The sequence below is a fragment of the Takifugu flavidus genome, chromosome 16, assembly GCF_003711565.1.
Source record: "Takifugu flavidus isolate HTHZ2018 chromosome 16, ASM371156v2, whole genome shotgun sequence".
NCBI classification, from domain to species: Eukaryota; Metazoa; Chordata; class Actinopteri; order Tetraodontiformes; family Tetraodontidae; genus Takifugu; species Takifugu flavidus.
In genome coordinates, this window is record NC_079535.1 from 114952 (window position 1) to 131736 (window position 16785).

The following is a 16785-nucleotide window of genomic DNA, read 5'->3' on the forward strand; positions in this document are numbered from 1 at the left end:
CTTTGTGTACTGTTATATTTTATTCAAGATTTACTTTATACATCCCCGTAGGGAAATAGAATATCTTAATAAATATTTTATCTTAATAAAGCCATGAGTAAGTGCATGCATAATGTAGTATCTGAAGCCTGTGTATCTATTCTGTGCATGCCCTTACTTCTGTAAGGCCACAATGTGTTTAGCAGCCAGCCTGGTGCCATATTAGGATATGCTCCACATGTGTCCTGTGACTTCTGCCTTTCTTTAAGATTGCGATGGAAGTCTTGTTATTGCTAAGATGAGCTGCTAAGAGGTGATGCTGGAGCCCGTAGGCTCCTGGTTGTTCTCCATATGAGGATGTATATCATGAAGCCTTTCTACTACTCCCATTTTTGATACTAACTGAACTCTATGCCATTGGGTTTGCTATATTGTGTATCATGAGGTCATCAGAGAAGAATGTGTTTACTTGACTGTATAAGAAGGAGCTATCAATGTAAGCACTTCGGAGTTCTTCACCAACGGGACCACGAAACCTCCCTCGGGCAAACTGCAGTGTCCGATAGATACCAATAAACATCTATGATAATCAAGTCAGTGTCTGCAAAGATTCCTTCCTCATCAGCACGTCTCGGCTACCACCAAAAGAAATTTACAACAATAACATTCATGTAAATTCACAAACACTGAATCGTGGTACAGTAGTGCCACAGTGGAATCTGAAAAAAAATATCAAGATCAGCTGCGGAAAGAAATGTGTTATAATGTGCTTGATCACAACAGGCTGATTCTTTCTCCTTCACCTATCTTTCATTGGTCCACCTTACCCATGATTTTAACCTAAAATGGAAAACCACTCCCCTCGGTCAGGTAAAAAAATTGAGAACCATCAATGGCGTAATGGATTTTTGCTTGAATGTTTGTGACGTATTGTATGGAACTTTAGTCTAAAAATGTATTTTTGCTACCATTTTGTCCTGGTGTTTTTTTAATAAACAAATCTACCATTGAGCTGGCTCTGTCAAGTCCTTGCCTGAAGTTTACAAATCTTTCAAATTGGTGCCTTCATGGCTGCAACCACTTTCAGAATCTGAAGCAGAGTGAGCTGAAGGCACTGACTTTACCTCCAAAATCCCCAGGTTTCAATCCCACTGACCATGTGTGCAATGCCCAATCCATGAACACCCAATTCAAAGCTTTTAACTTAATCTGCTACGAACAAGATATCTATGCATATATAAGTCTTGAAATTAAAAGTTATACAATCACAATACTGACTGTAGGTCATCCAATCGATAAGCCTCATTCCTGGATTCCAGAAGATCAAATCCCATCTCATTGTAGATCTCAAGATAGGAGATGTGTGTGGTAAAATGTTCGTTCCTGTCCTATTGAGTAAAAACATATACAATAGGACATACAGCACAAATTAGATTAATTCATTCAGTCCTTTCAAGTAATAATAATGTCAACAACAATAACAACAACAGCAATAATAATAATAATAATAACAATAATAATAATAATAATAAGCTACAAAGCTGAGTGGGCTTGGTAGCTCAGTCTGTTGGAGTTTGAGCCTGAGAACCGGAAAGTGTTCTGTAGTAGGGAAGTTGCCAAAACATCTTCAGAGCACTGTTGAGGTACCCATGAGTAAGGTACTCAACCCACAAATGCCAACATAGTGATGAACTGGTGACTTATGTAGAGGTGTACCCTGCCTTCGCCCATATGTGGACCCTCCCTGTGACCTCAAAAGGGATAAATTGGTCAAGAATATGAAGATGAATAGGACCTACAAGCAGTGATGAACCAGTCTATCCTTCACCCTTCCCGTGCCCCTGGTGAGGTTTCAGGTCTGGTTTTGTGTGGTTTTAAAAACTACTGTGAGTGTACTGGCCGTGAAACAGAACCTCTGTTGAAACAGAACCCCCTATACCACCTCATTGACCCTAAAACTGCGACATCGACCTGCTACCCTGCCATCCAGTCAGCTGTACAAGTTATCCCGACCTGAGTGGGAGGTGATGAAGAAATACATTGGAGGATCACTGGCAGCAGGGTTTATATGTCCATCATTATCACCAAGCCCCTGCTATGTTCCAGTTATTGGTAAACGTTGTCCTTCATGACATGATGAACATCAATATCATCCTGATTTTCTCTGAGAAAAAGGTGAAAAACTGTGGCATGTCTGCCTAGTGCTCTGCCCAAACTCCCCTCCTCTCTGTAGCTTCTGATCAGCCAGGTGCATGGCATTCCTTCTGACCTTCTGATATGGCAGAATCTTCAGTTTACGTCACAAGTTTGGAGGGCTTTTCCAAGGCCTCTGTCACCCAGTCCTTGGGGTACAATCCACAATCAAATTGGCAGGCAGAGAGGATAACAGTTTTTTAATGAGGTCTCCACTGTGTCACTGCCGTCAACCTGTTGTCCTGGAACTCTTGGCTTTCTTAGGTAGAGTACACCCACAATTACCTCACCTGCTAGGCTACTGGAGTGTCACCATTCCAGGCCGCTCTGGGCTACCAAGATCTGCTGCTTTCAGCACAGGCAAAGGAGATTTTAGTCCTCCCTGTGCAAAGGTTTCTATGCAGGACTCATGAGGCCTTGAAGAGAAGCCAGGAGAGGCAGCCCAAATCCCCAACATCATCCAGAGTCAGAAAGACCCCACTCCAAGGGGGAAGGAGGAGTGCACCACCCCTAAGTGCCGATGCAAGGATCCTGAACCACTGAGTCCCACACCCCTGAGTGGATCCTGTCATGACCTAGAAGCACACATGGCTTCCCATACAAACCCTCACACACATGTTCAGATACATACACATACGCGCAAGTATTCATTCACTCATGCAACGCCCTTCACACATTGTCATACACACACCAACATACATCCTCACAGACATGCCCATTCTCATATACACATACACATATGCACACACACTCACAGAAACACACTCTCTCTGACCTAACCTTCCCCCACCAGTGATCGTGGCGAGGCAGCACTGCACCACTGGCAGTAAAGAGCCATAGGAAAGGCCCCAACTCACTCCTAAGGACCAAAGTCGGTGGGCCCCTGCCCCCTCCCCAATGCAGACAGAGTCCCTGGCCCAGGGTAAGCATGACCCCTGGCCAAGCAAGGCCAGACTGCCCATACAGCATGCAGAAGGGCAGTTAAACCAAGGAAGGCCAAGAATCCCCCCCCACAAACACACACAAAACCAGCCATATCCAACCACAACGGCCCACCCTAGCCACCCCCCACCGCCTGCACCCAAAATGGATGAACCCAGGTCATCCTGTGACTGCAGCCATAGTACCCCACCCGACAAAGCCATCAGGGAGCCATGGGCATGCCAGTCTCTCGAAGGTAATTTGGTTTATCTTTTTTCTTGATTTCCAGTTCATAAGGCTAGTCTTTTAGCCATGCAGAGCATAGTAAGAAAAATTTGATGTTTTTGCATCCATATCAGTAATATTTACCTACCAAGTATACACTGTGAAAGGGAAGCCAAAATAGCCTGTTGGAACCAGTCAGAAAGGTTTTCACTTATCTCATGCCTGAACTTATTCACCAGTGGGAAGTTCCACATAGCATGAATAACTGTCAGGAATGTCATTAGTGCAGTACTCACTGTTTTCAGAATTCCTCAGACCCATTTTGACAATGTAATGAGAGAGATATGTCAAGGCTGGATACTGAGAGATTTAATTTAGATATTATTTTTGGATCTGAAAAACAAAAATGTTTTAATTATTGGAGGTAATTCCCCCCTCCTGGGCTTCCACCTTATCGTGGTGGAGGGTTTGCCTGTCCTAATGATCCTAGGAGCTCTGTTGTCTGGGGCTTTATGCCCCTGGTAGGGCCACCCATGGCAAACAGGTGCTAGGTGAGGGACCAGACAAAGCGTAGCCCATGACCCCCTAATGACGAGAAACAACATTGGTTTCAAGTTTCCCTTGCCCGGATGCGACAGTGTGACCTGGAGACGTGTGATTGGGAAGAACGGCCCTCCTGATCTGAACCTGAGTGGTGTTTTGTTATTGGACTTCTGTGCTCGTCTCAGATTGTCCATAACAAACACCTTGTTCAGGCATAAAGGCGTCCACATGTGCACTTGGCACCAGGACGCCTTAGGCTGCAGATCGATGATCGAATTTGTGGTCGTGTCACCGGATTTGCGGCCGCATGTTCTGGACACCCAGATGAAGAGAGGGGCAGAGCTGTCAACTGACCACCACCTGGTGGTGAGTTGATACGATGGTGGGGAAGGATGCCGAACAGATCCCGCAGACCCAAACGTATTATGAGGGTCTGCTGGGAACGCCTGGCAGAGTCTCCTGTCAGAAGGATCTTCAACTCACACCTCCGGGAGAGCTTTGACCTTGTGGTTGACATTGAGTCTGAGTGGGCATGCCCAAACCCGCTAGCAGACACCAGCGGTGAGGGATGCCGTCAGGCTGAAGAAGGAGTCGTATCGGGCGTTATTGGCCTGTGGGACTCCTGAGGCAGCAGATAGGTACCGGCAGGCCAAGCAGAGTGCAGCTACAGCAGTTGCCCAGTCAAAGACCCGGGCATGGAAAGAGTTCGGTGAGGCCAAGGAGAACGACTTCCGGACGGCTTCGAAAAGGTTCTGGATCACCATCTGGCATCTGAGGAAGGGGAAGCAGTGCACTGTCAACACTGTGTATAGTGGTGATGGTGTGCTGCTCGGGATGTTGTCGATTTGTGGAAGGAATACTTCGAAGATTTCCTTAATCCCACCATCTCACCTTCCAGTGAGGAAGCAGGGCCTGGGAACAGGCGCTCGTATCAAGGTGCTTTACAGAATCCCAGGGCCTAACCCCAAACTAGCAGAACCAGGGTCATGTTGGGGGACCCTCCTGCTGATGACCGGCTGGGTAGAGAGAGAGGAGAAGGGGGAGGATAGGTAGAGGAGAGAAAGGAATACGCTCAGCCAATGGGAATGTGGCAGCATGGAGTTCATGCCCAACAAACTCATTAAAATGAAAGACACGTCAACGAAGGGAAGTCTTCAATCACACACACACACACACACACACATATATATATATATACACATATATATACATATACATATATATATACACACACACACACACATATATATATATATACATATATATATATATATATACACACACACCATACATACATACATACATATATATATATATATATGTCGAGGAAGACACAAGTTTAATGTAACTTTGTGTATGAATAAAATTAGCATAAACAGACCTTCATCATGGAAAATGCAAGAAGAAATTTTACCGGTATGTTTTTTTAACCAGCCCTGTTGGTGCTGTGTTACTGCCGTATTGCTGCTGTGTTACTGCCACGTCACAGGCACTGTTTGAAAAGAAAAGCAAAGGTAGTGTAGCGTGTTGGGGAGGGTCAGTGTGGGAATTTCCCAGCATGCTTTGTGGCAGTGTGTCTGTGGGTTCAGGTTGGTGTTAACCCTGTTTTTGTTAGTTGTTGTTAGTCTGAGTTCTTCTGCGACCTATGTTAAAATGTGGCTTATAGACAGGCACGGCTTGTATAAATAAAAAAATTATTTTCTTTCTAAAATTAGATTAGGAAATTACGGTGGAAATAAGCATTTTTTATATATACTGTATATATATATATATATATATATATTTACTGTGAGTGCAGCTTGTTTATTCTCACAGAGACGTGGCTAACCGCTACCATACCCGACGCTAACGTGGACCTGCGAGGATTCACCGCGGTGAGACCGGACAGGGAAACAAAGGCATGCGGGAAGAGCAAAGGAGGGGGACTAATCATCTACACCAACAACCGTTGGTGTAACCCTGGCCATGTCTCTGTGAAGGCGGTTTTGTGTTGCCCAGATCTGGAACTGTTAGCCGTCAGCATGCGGCTATATTACCTGCCCAGGGAGTTCAGTCACGTGATCGCCCTGTGTGTGTACATTGCCCCCACGGCCAACGGAGCAACTGCGTGTGAGAAGATCCACAGCGTCGCTGCACGGCTGCAGACCAAGCACCCTGAGGCCCTCCTGATCATCTCTGGAGACTTCAATCATGTGACCCTGGACTCCACACTGGCTGCTCTCCACCAGGTTATTGACTGCCCCACAAGAAACAACAGGACGATCGACCTACTGTACACCAACGTCAAGGAGGCATACAGAGTCATCGCTCTCCCCCCACTGGGCAAGTCGGACCACAACCTGGTGTACGTGCAGCCCCAGTACACCCCACTGGTCCAAAGGCAGGCAGCCTCCACACGCTCCATCAGGAGATGGACTCCTGCAGCAGAGGAGGCTCTGAAGGACTGCTTCAACATCACGGACTGGGATGTACTGCTGGGGGAACATGAAGAGGACATAGATGGGATGACCGACCGTCTCACAGACTACCTCAATTTCTGTGTAGATGTGGTTGTCCCCACCAAGACTGTACAGTGTTATCCTAACAATAAGCCATGGGTAACACAGGAAGTCAAGGATGTCCTCAATAAGAAGAAAAAGGCCTTCAGAAATAAAGACAGGGAGGAGATGAAAGAAGCGCAGAGGGAGGTGAAACGCTGCCTGAAGGAGGCAAAGAACACCTACAGGAAGAAGGTGGAGAAGAAGCTGGCTGATAACAACATGCTGGGAAGGTGTCAGGACCATCACTGGTCACAAAGCCAAGACCAGCACGGAAGGGGGAGGAGTGGAGAGGGCAAACGACCTGAACCAATTCTTCAACAGGTTCAGTCAGCCCACTCAACTCCAATCCTCTGCCCCCCACCTCAGCAGCCCAGCTCCCCTCCACCCCCCCCCCCCCCCCCCCAGCAGCCGAGCCCCCCTCTACCCCCCCCCCCCCTCCCTCCAACCCGCCACCCACCACAACTTCCCCCAACCCCGCCTCCCCTCCTCCCTCCTCCACCTCCCCTTCCTCTACTGACCTCCCTCCTCCCACCCTTCCACCCTCTACCACCCCCATCCCCCTGCTCTCACCATCCCCACATCCTCCCTGCATCCCCCTGCTCTCACCATCCCCACATCCTCCCTGCTTCACGGCTGACCAGGTGAGGGGAGAACTCAGGAAGCTCCGGCCCCGAAAAGCAGCTGGACCGGATAGAGTCTGCCCCCGGCTCCTCAAGACCTGTGCTGCTGAACTCGGGGAGCCGCTACAACGGGTCTTCAACCTCAGCCTGGAGCTGGGGAAAGTGCCCACCTTATGGAAGACGTCCTGCATCATTCCTGTCCCCAAGAAGAACAGACCGAGTGAGCTGAACGACTTCCGGCCGGTGGCACTCACCTCACATATGATGAAGACTCTGGAGCGGCTCTTCCTCAACCTCCTCAGGCCCCAGGTGCAGCACACTGAGGACTCCTTACAGTTCGCCTACCGGGACAAGGTCGGTGTAGAGGACGCCATCATCTACCTGCTGCACCGAGTCCACTCGCATCTGGACAAGGGGAGTGGCACAGCGAGAATCCTCTTTTTGGATTTCTCGAGTGCCTTCAACACGATCCAGCCCCTTGTCCTACAGGACAAGCTTCTACAGATGCGAGTGGACCCCTGCCTGGTTGCTTGGATCTCCAGCTACCTCACCGACAGGCCGCAGTTCGTCAGGATGAAGGACATCACGTCTGACACTGTGGTCAGCAGCATCGGTGCTCCACAGGGGACTGTGCTGTCCCCCATCCTCTTCACTCTGTACACCTCGGACTTCTGTTACAACTCTAAAATGTGTCACATTCAGAAGTTTGCAGATGACACAGCCATCGTTGGATGTATCAGAGACGACGAAGAGGAGGAGTACTGGTGCCTGGTGAGGGACTTTGTTGCCTGGTGCCACAACAACGGCCTGCAGCTCAACACCTCCAAAACTAAAGAACTGGTCATTGACTTTGGGAGGGACCGACCGAGACCTAGACCAGTTCAGATAGGAACGGAGGAGGTGGAGGGCGTGCAGACCTACAAATATCTTGGGCTGTGGCTGGACAACAGGCTGGACTGGACAAGCAACACGAGGCAGCTGTACAAGAAGACCCAGAGCAGGATGTACTTCCTGAGGAAACTCAGATCCTTCAACATCTGCAGGAAACTCCTCTGGATGTTCTACCAGTCTGTGGTCGCCAGCGTCCTGTCCTACGCTGTGGTGTGCTGGGGGGGAGTGTGACAAAAGCAGACCTCTCCAGGCTGGAGAAGCTGATCAGGCGGGCCAGCTCGGTGGTTGGGATGAAGCTGAACCCTCTGGTGACAGTGGCAGAGAGGAGAACCATAGACAAGCTGCGGAGCATCATGGACAATGTCCGCCACCCTCTGCACACTGTCATCCACAGCCAGAGAAGCCTGATCAGCCAGAGGCTGCGCCTCCCCAAGTACAGGACAAACAGACTGGGGAACTCATTCATCCCCCGAGCCATCAGACTGTTCAACTCCTCAATGGGGGGGAGGAGGGCCAACACAAGGACTGGAACAACACTGCAATAACATAATACTGGGACATCCATTCATTCAGTTCATTCATTCATTCAGTTCATTTATTTACATTTCTATAGTTTTTTATTTATATTCTATTTTTAATGTATTCTATATTATTTCTTATTTTATTCTATTTTTATTTTTATTATTTTTAATATTTTAAACAGTGCTGTACATTTCTTTGGGGAGATGCTAATTTCCCTAATGGACACCCCCTAAAGGGATCAATAAAGTACCCTGATTCTGAGAGGTAGAGGTAGAGGAGAGTTAGAGGAGAGAATAGGCATAGAAGACAAGAAGACAAGGTGTTCATTCTTTCTGCCTCAGGTCTGCATGGTCTGCTGGTGGGTTTAGTGGGGGTAGGGTACTACCCTTCCCTACCCTGTTGCGCCCCTGGAAAAATACATTGTTGAGTTCCTTGCTGCAGGAAATATCTGACATCCTCCTCTCAGGGCTGGATTTCAGAGGACAAGAGGACAAGACATTTTGATCTTTCATCAACTAACGTTGATTAAATAACATAACGATAAAGAACAAGTAACCACTACTGTTGATTTCATTGGCTGTAGAGCCACTTCAGGCGGACATCTGTACCCTTCAGGAAACCCGACTCCTCTCTTCAGGTTCACTGAGAGAAAGGGACTACACCTTCTTCTGGCAAGGGAAGCCCCCTGGTGAAACCAGGGAATATGGGGTTGGCTTTGCAGTCAAGAACATGCTACTGGGAGCATTAATACCACCCACTGGTGGATCAGAGAGAATCTTAACCCTAGGGGATCTGTCCACCTGGTGAGTGTGTATGCGCCAACATTAAGCGCCCCTCAAGAAGTTAAGGACAAATTATATGACGAGCTGGAGGTGACAGTAAAAAACATCCCCAATCAAGATCAGCTTTACCTGCTTGGAGACTTTAATGCAAGAGTTGGTGCAGACCACGACGCTTGGCCATCCTGCCTAGGTTTCCATGGCATTGGCAGAATGAATGAAAACGGGCAGCGTTTCCTTGAGCTGTGCTCATATCACAACCTGTGCATCACCAACTCATATTTTCAGTCTAAACCCCATCACAAAGTCTCCTGGAGGCATCCAGGTTCTGGCCACTGGCACCAGTTGGATCTGATCATAACACGGCGCTCTGACCTCCAAAATGTCCTCCAAACACGCAGCTTTCACAGTGCAGACTGCGACACAGATCACTCTTTAGTCTGCTGTAAAATCAAACTGCAGGTTAAAAATTTCCACAGAGCCAGACCAAAAGGACCCCCTCGCGTGGACACCAGCTGACCCAACCAAAGCTGCTGCCTTTCCTGCCGGCGGCTATCAGACTGCACAATAAACATAATGCCCGCTAACACAATCTGAATATTATATATTCTGATATGTATATTGTATTCACCCTCTGTACTATGTACAGGTATACAGAGGCCGAGTATCCATTTATCTGGATTATTGTAAATACACATCCTCTTTGTATATTCCAAATCCTGTTCTATTTGATTTTATCTTATTTTTCTCTGCATGCTCTTGCTGCTGTTGTTGCACTGTAAATTTCCCCGTGTGGGACAATAAAGGATCTGAATCTGAATCTGAAAATTCCTCAGTGCCCTTGAGGAATTCTACCCCCTTCTACCCCAGTGCTGCTCTGCCCAGCAGTACTGGGACGGCTTACGCGACACCATCCACAGATCAGCCCTGGCGGTCTTTGGCAAAAAGCTGCGAAGGTCCAATGACTGGTTTGAAGCCAATGCATCGGTATTGACTCCGATCCTGGAACAAAAACGTATTGCCCTCACCAACTACAAATGCACGCCAAACGATAAGACCCTGCGTGCCCTCAGATCATCAAGGAAGATACTCCAGCAAACCTCACGACGCTGCGCCAACAGCTACTGGCTACAGCTTTGCAGCAACATCCAATCAGCTGCTGACTCTGGTAACGCCAAAGGCATGCACAACGGCATTAAAAAGGTGCTTGGACCAACACATCACAAAATTGCCCCACTAAAATCTGCCTTAGGTGAAACCATCACAGACCGCTCTAAACAACTCGACCGCTGGGTAGAACATTACTCCGTGCTCTATGCCAGCGACAATACTGTCCCGGATGCAGCCTTCTGCTATGTTGAGCGACAACCTGTAATGGAAGAGCTTGACATGGAACCAACAACGGAGGAGCTAAGCAAAGCTATAGACAGCCTAACCTGTGGTAAAGCACCAGGCAGCGATGGCATCACAACTGAAGTCCTCAAGTGTGGTAAGCCTGCTGTTCTCGACAAACTGCACAAGCTCCTCTGCCAGTGCTGGTGTGAAGGCACTGTCCCACATGACATGAGGGACTCCACCATCATTACCCTGTATAAGAACAAGGGAGACAGGAGCGACTGTAACAACTACCGAGGCATCTCTCTTCTCAGCACTACCGGCAAACTCTTTGCCAGAGTTGTGCTGAATAGACTCCAGGTCCTCGCTGAGAAGATCTACCCAGAATCACAGGCTGGGTTCAGAGTAGGAAGGTCCACCACTGATGATCTTCTCTTTGAGACAGCTGCAGGAGAAGTGCAGAGAGCAGAGAAAGCCACTCTACATGGCCTTTATTGACCTTACAAAAGCCTTCGACCTTGTGAGTAGGACCGGTCTCTTCCAGCTGCTCGAACGGATAGGCTTCCCCCCTCAACTTCTCCGCATCCTACAGTAATTTCACACCGACATGCATGGCACCATCCAGTTTGATGGATCCACTTCGGACCCCTTCAAAATCTGCTGCGGTGTCAAGCAGGGATGCGTGCTGGCACCCACCCTGTTCGGGACATTATTTTCCCTGCTTCTGCGCCAAGCTTTTGGTACAGCTACTGAGGGAGTCTACCTTCACTCAAGGACAGATGGCAACCTTTTCACCCTTGCCCGTCTGAAAGCCAAAACAAAGGTCAGGCCGCTCGTCATCAGGGACATGCTGTTTGCCGACGATGCAGCAGTGGTAGCACACTCCCAAGAGCACCTGCAAACCCTCATGGACAATTTCTCCCACGCCTGCCAGGACTTTAGCCTGGTCATCAGCCTGAACAAAACCAAGACGATGGGACAGGGCACTGAAAATCCTCCGTCCATCACTATCAACAACTACACATTGGAAGCCATAAACACCTTCACCTACCTCGGGTCCACCATCACTGACAATCTGTCCCTTGATGTTGAGCTCAGTAGACGCATTGGAAAAGCTGCCTCAACTTTCAGGAAGCTGACAAAGAGGGTATGGGCCAATGCAAAGCTCACTACACATACAAAGGTGCAGGTGTACAGAGCCTGTGTCATTAGAACACTCCTCTATGGTAGCGAAACCTGGACCCTATATTCCCACCAATAATGGAGGCTAAACAGTTTTTACCTTCGGTGCCTTACGCGTATACTGGGAGTCACCTGGAAAGACATGGTCAACCACACGGCAATCTTAGAGAGAGGACAGCTTCCAAGCATGTACTCCCTACTGAGGCAAAGACGTCTATGTTGGCTGGGCCATGTCTGCCGGATGGATGATGGTCATATTCCAAAGGACATCCTGTTTGCCGAACTGTCGTCTAGGATTCTTCTATCCTCAGAACAAAGTCTTACTATAGTAGATGTCTTTCAGATAATGCTGTAGCTTAAGGTTTAAGGAAGTGATCCATGTGCTAATCCCAGGACCACTGTGTGTTTCCCCAGGGGTAAATCATTATAATCTTAGCCCTGCTGAGGTTGACTCTATTGCGGAAGGTGCAGCAACCTCACTGAGAATCACACTTGATTCTGTTGCCCCCCTGAAAAAGAAAATAGTAACTCAGAGGAGGTGTGCCCCCTGGTATAATTCACATATCAGGACCCTCAAGCAGAAAGTACGAAGACTGGAAAGGAAGTGGCATTCTTGTAAAATAGACAGCTATCATGTAGCCTGGAAAGACTGTCTATTAGTTTATAAAAAGGCCCTCCATAAGGCTAGAACAGCTTATTTTTCTTCTTTAATTGGGAAAAATAAGAGCAATCCCAGGTTTCTTTTTAGCACTGTGGCCAAATTAACTAAGAGTCATAGTGTTTTAGATCCGTGTATCCCTTCTTCCCTTAGTGGTGAAGACTTCATGAGCTTCTTCACTGATAAAGTTCTAGCTATCAGAGAGAAAGCTAACCAGGCCATCCCAACAACTGGACCATCACCAGATGTGCTGACTGTGGGAACATACAGGTTCTCCAACGAGCCCTTAAACTCCTTCAGCCCTATATATTTTTCTGAGGCGTCATCGCTAATTCATAAATCCAAGACCACCACGTGTCTTTTAGATCCCATCCCAACACACCTGTTGAAGGGTGTTTTACCATTCATAGGCAGTTCTATCCTGGACCAGATCAATGGTTCTTTAGTGACAGGTTATGTACCCCGGTCCTACAGGGTGGCAGTGATTAAGCCGTTGCTTAAAAAAACATCACTAGATCCTGATGTATTAGCAAATTATAGGCCAATATCCAACCTTCCTTTTATCTCTAAAGTTCTTGAGAAGGTGGTGGTGACTCAGTTACTGGAGCACCTGCAGAGGAACAGCCTGTTTGAGATGTTTCGGTCAGGCTTTAGAGCTCATCACAGCACAGAAACAGCATTTCTTAAAGTTACTAATGATCTTCTCATAGCTTCAGATCATGGACTGGTCTCTATGCTGGTTCTGCTGGACCTCAGTGCTGCTTTTGATACAGTTGATCACAGCATCCTGTTACATAGACTGGAACATGTGATTGGGATTAAAGGGACATCACTAGACTGGTTTAGATCATATTTATCTGATTGATACCAGTTTGCTCATGTCCATGGTGTTCCCTCCTCATACAGTAGGGTTAGCCATGGAGTTCCTCAAGGTTCTGTACTTGGACCAATCCTCTTCACCTTGTACATGCTTCCCTTAGGGAACATTATTCAGCAGCATGGGATAAATTTTCATTGTTATGCTGATGACACTCAGCTTTATTTATCCATGAAACCAGAGGAGACAGAGAAGTTAGACCTGTCTTAAAGACATAAAGTCCTGGATTTCTTCAAATTTCCTCCTCCTTAACTCAGGAAAAACTGAGGTCATGGTGTTTGGTCCTGAACCTCTCAGGGATAGATTAGATCACATGATCACTCTAGACGGTATCTCATTAACATCTAGTCTCTCTGTGAGGAATCTAGGAGTAACTTTTGACCAAAATCTCTCCTTCAACTCACACATTAAATTAGTCTCTAGAAGTCCCATTTTTCACCTGAGGAACATCACAAAGATTAGGAAGCTACTGACGCGGCATGATGCTGAAAAGTGAATTCATGCTTTTGTTACTTCCAGGCTGGACTATTGTAATTCTTTATTATCAGGGTGTCCAAACAACTCTTTAAGAAGCCTCCAGTTGATCCAAAATGCTGCAGCCAGAGTTCTGACAGGTATTGACAAAAGGGATCACATAACTCTTGTAATGGCATCACTTCATTGGCTGCCCGTTAAATTTCGAATAATTTTTAAAACCCTTCTTTTGGCCAACAAGGTCCTCAGAGGCCTAGCTCCATCCTACCTGGAGGAGCTAGTGATACCTTATCAGCCCAATAGACCGCTCCGCTCTCAGAACACTGGTCTACTTGTGGTTTCCAGAGTCTCTAGGAGTAGAATGGGGGGCCGAGCATTTAGCTACCAGGCCCCCCTGCTATGGAACCAGCTCCCTGTCCAGGTACGGGAGGCTGACTCCATCGCTACTTTTAAGATCAAACTTAAAACCTACCTCTTTGAAAAAGCTTATTGTTGTTAATTCTGTAGTTCCAGTTACTATCATAGACAGACAAATTATCATACTTAGGGGATCGTCTAATCATTAGGTTAGCATTTTAGTTATGCTGCTATAGGCCAAGGCTGCCGGGGTCCAGAAACATGATCACCTGACAGGCCTCTGTCACCCCACTGGGAAATGGTCTTGTCTCTCCTCTCCTCTCCTCTCCTCTCCTCTCCTCTCCTCTCCTCTCCTCTCCTCTCCTCTCCTGCTCACCAAGTAGACTAGTGATGTTATTTCTTGTGTAGTTTTTCTGCTCCCCTCCCTTTTGTATTCATCTACAGGTATCGCCGCCTTCAGAGCTGCATACTAACCCCCATCCCGCTGACCCACTCAACTTGACTCTACCGGCAGCTTACTTTGCTTAATATAATGTATTTCTGTATGTATTTTCTATGATCTATGCCTATTCTCTCCTCTACCTCTCCTCTCCTCTACCTGTCCTCCCCCTTCTCCTCTCTCTATACCCAGCCGGCCATCAGCAGGAGGGTCCCCCTACATGAGCCTGGTCCTGCTCAAGGTTTCTTCCTGTTAAAGGGGAGTTTTTCCTTGCCACTCTTGCTTGTCTGGGGTTAGGTCCTGGGATTCTGGAAAGCGCCTTGAAACAATTTTGATTGTATAAGACGCAATATATAAATAAAGATTGATTTGATTAAGTAAAAAGTACTCCACAGAGTAAAACAAGGAGTGACAGTGGTTTAAACCAACTACCAGTATTCCTTCACTAGACCTAAATGTACAAAATTGTCCCTGTCTTCACAAACAAGCTCCGTGTACTTCCTGTCTATCACATCCAAGACTTTCTTCTCCACTCTCAGTTCAAAAAGTAACATTTCAGACACGGTTCTCACCTTGCAGATTATGTAGAGAAGCTTCAGCTGACGCTGAATGGCTGGAATGACGGTAGGTGTGCAAATCATCTTAATGATTTTATCAAAGTTCAAAAGGACATACTCATTGTTGGGGTCCAGGGTCCCGGGTTGTGCATTGTTTGTTTTTTTCCTGCGGGGGGATTGGAGGAGATGATTTGCTGCAGCTGGCGCTGGAGGTGGGCGCACCTGTCAGCAATCTGCATCAGGCCACCTATTTAGGGACGGAGCGCCTGTCTACCAGCGTCAGAGAGTTATGGTGTTTTCTCTGGTCTCCACGTCACCCTGCGGGAGTGGAGAGTGCGTGGGACTTGACTCCCATGTTGGCTTTTCTCTGGAGCTTTTTGTGCTCCCTGGAAGACTGAAGGAGTGCTTTCCTGTGGTCCAGGAGGACTGCCAGTTGCATTTGTTTGTTAAATAATGTCTAGTGTTTGGACTTTTTATCACTGTATTTTGCCTGCTTTCGGGTCCTGTAAAAACCCAAACCTCAACACTCAACCTCCATCTGGGACAGACACGTGCTGCCTCTGGCTTGGATGGCTGACTTCGCATCTGTAACATCAATGGTTGCGAAGTTTCTTGACAGTAAAACTCGGCAGATGGAGCAGCACTGTCTTCAAGGTACTGAAGAAGAATAAGAGAATCCAGCCATCCATGTCATCAATCCGGACACTCTCAGCAGGCCGGAGTTTCTCTGGTGAAGGGGGTAGGAGTGGGTTCTCCATCGGATACGCCAGCTGGGCCTCGAGGTTAGGAAAGTCCAGGGGAGGATTCATCTCTTCCCAGCCGTCAGACTCCTCGCATGTGCTGGCGCTAAAAAAGATTGGAGTTATGCGTCTTGGCTTCTTGCAGGTCATGGTGTCTGATGGTTGAATGGTAAAACCTGAAAGTGTGCGTGCTCACAGCAATGTTACAGGTGTGTCTTCGAATTTCAGTTTTTTCTTGACGGCGAGCGGTTCATTCTGCAGCTGCGACATACGAAAGAAGGACCCAATCTTCTCTCTCTCTCTATCTCTCTATCTATCTATCTATCTATCTATCTATCTATATATATATATATAATATATATATATATAGCGTCTTTTACAATCAAAATTGTTTCTAGGTGCTTTACAGAATCCCAGGGCTTGACCCCAAACAAGCAACAGTGGCAAGGAAAAACTCCGCTTTAAGAGGAAGAAGGCAGGACCAGGCTCATGTAGGGGGACCCCCCTGCTGATGGCCGGCTGGGTATAGAGAGAGGAGAGGAGAGGAGAGGAGAGGAGAGGAGAGGTAGAGGAGAGAATAGGCATAGATCATAGAAAATACATACAGAAATACTGTACATTATATTAAGCAAAGTAAGCTGCCGGTAGAGTCAAGTTGAGTGGGTCAGCAGGGAAGGTTAGTATGCAGCTCTGAAGGTGGCGATACCTGTAGATGAATACAAAAGGGAGGGGAGCAGAAAAACTACACAAGAAATAACATCACTAGTCTACTTGGTGAGCAGGAGAGGAGAGGAGAGAGGAGAGGAGAGGAGAGGAGAGGAGAGGAGAGGAGAGGAGAGACCAGACCATTTCCCAGTGGGGTGACAGAGGCCTGTCAGGTGATCATGTTTCTGGACCCCAGCAGCCTTGGCCTATAGCAGCATAACTAAGATGCTAACCTAATGATTAGACGA

At 47.4% G+C, this 16785-nt stretch overlaps 2 protein-coding genes across 5 annotated transcripts in view; one reads left to right on the top strand and one right to left on the bottom strand.

Moving 5' to 3' along the window:
• The window catches only part of LOC130540060 (uncharacterized), a 101098-nt gene that overhangs the window by 49201 nt on the left and 35112 nt on the right, over positions 1–16785 (top strand). The window lies entirely within an intron of this gene.
• LOC130540058 (kinesin-like protein KIF6) overlaps positions 1–16785 on the bottom strand; it is a 92812-nt gene that overhangs the window by 43553 nt on the left and 32474 nt on the right. For 3 of the 4 annotated variants that reach the window (XR_008954299.1, XM_057058939.1, XM_057058941.1), the window contains exon 5: positions 1258–1367. Coding sequence is in view for 3 of the 4 variants with exons in the window: in XM_057058939.1 (XP_056914919.1) it covers positions 1258–1367 (110 nt within the window). In the remaining variant the exon portion in view is untranslated. Of the gene's footprint in view, positions 1–1257; positions 1368–10649; positions 10801–16785 lie in introns of all 4 variants that reach the window. The other variant, XM_057058940.1, reaches the window with a different exon arrangement.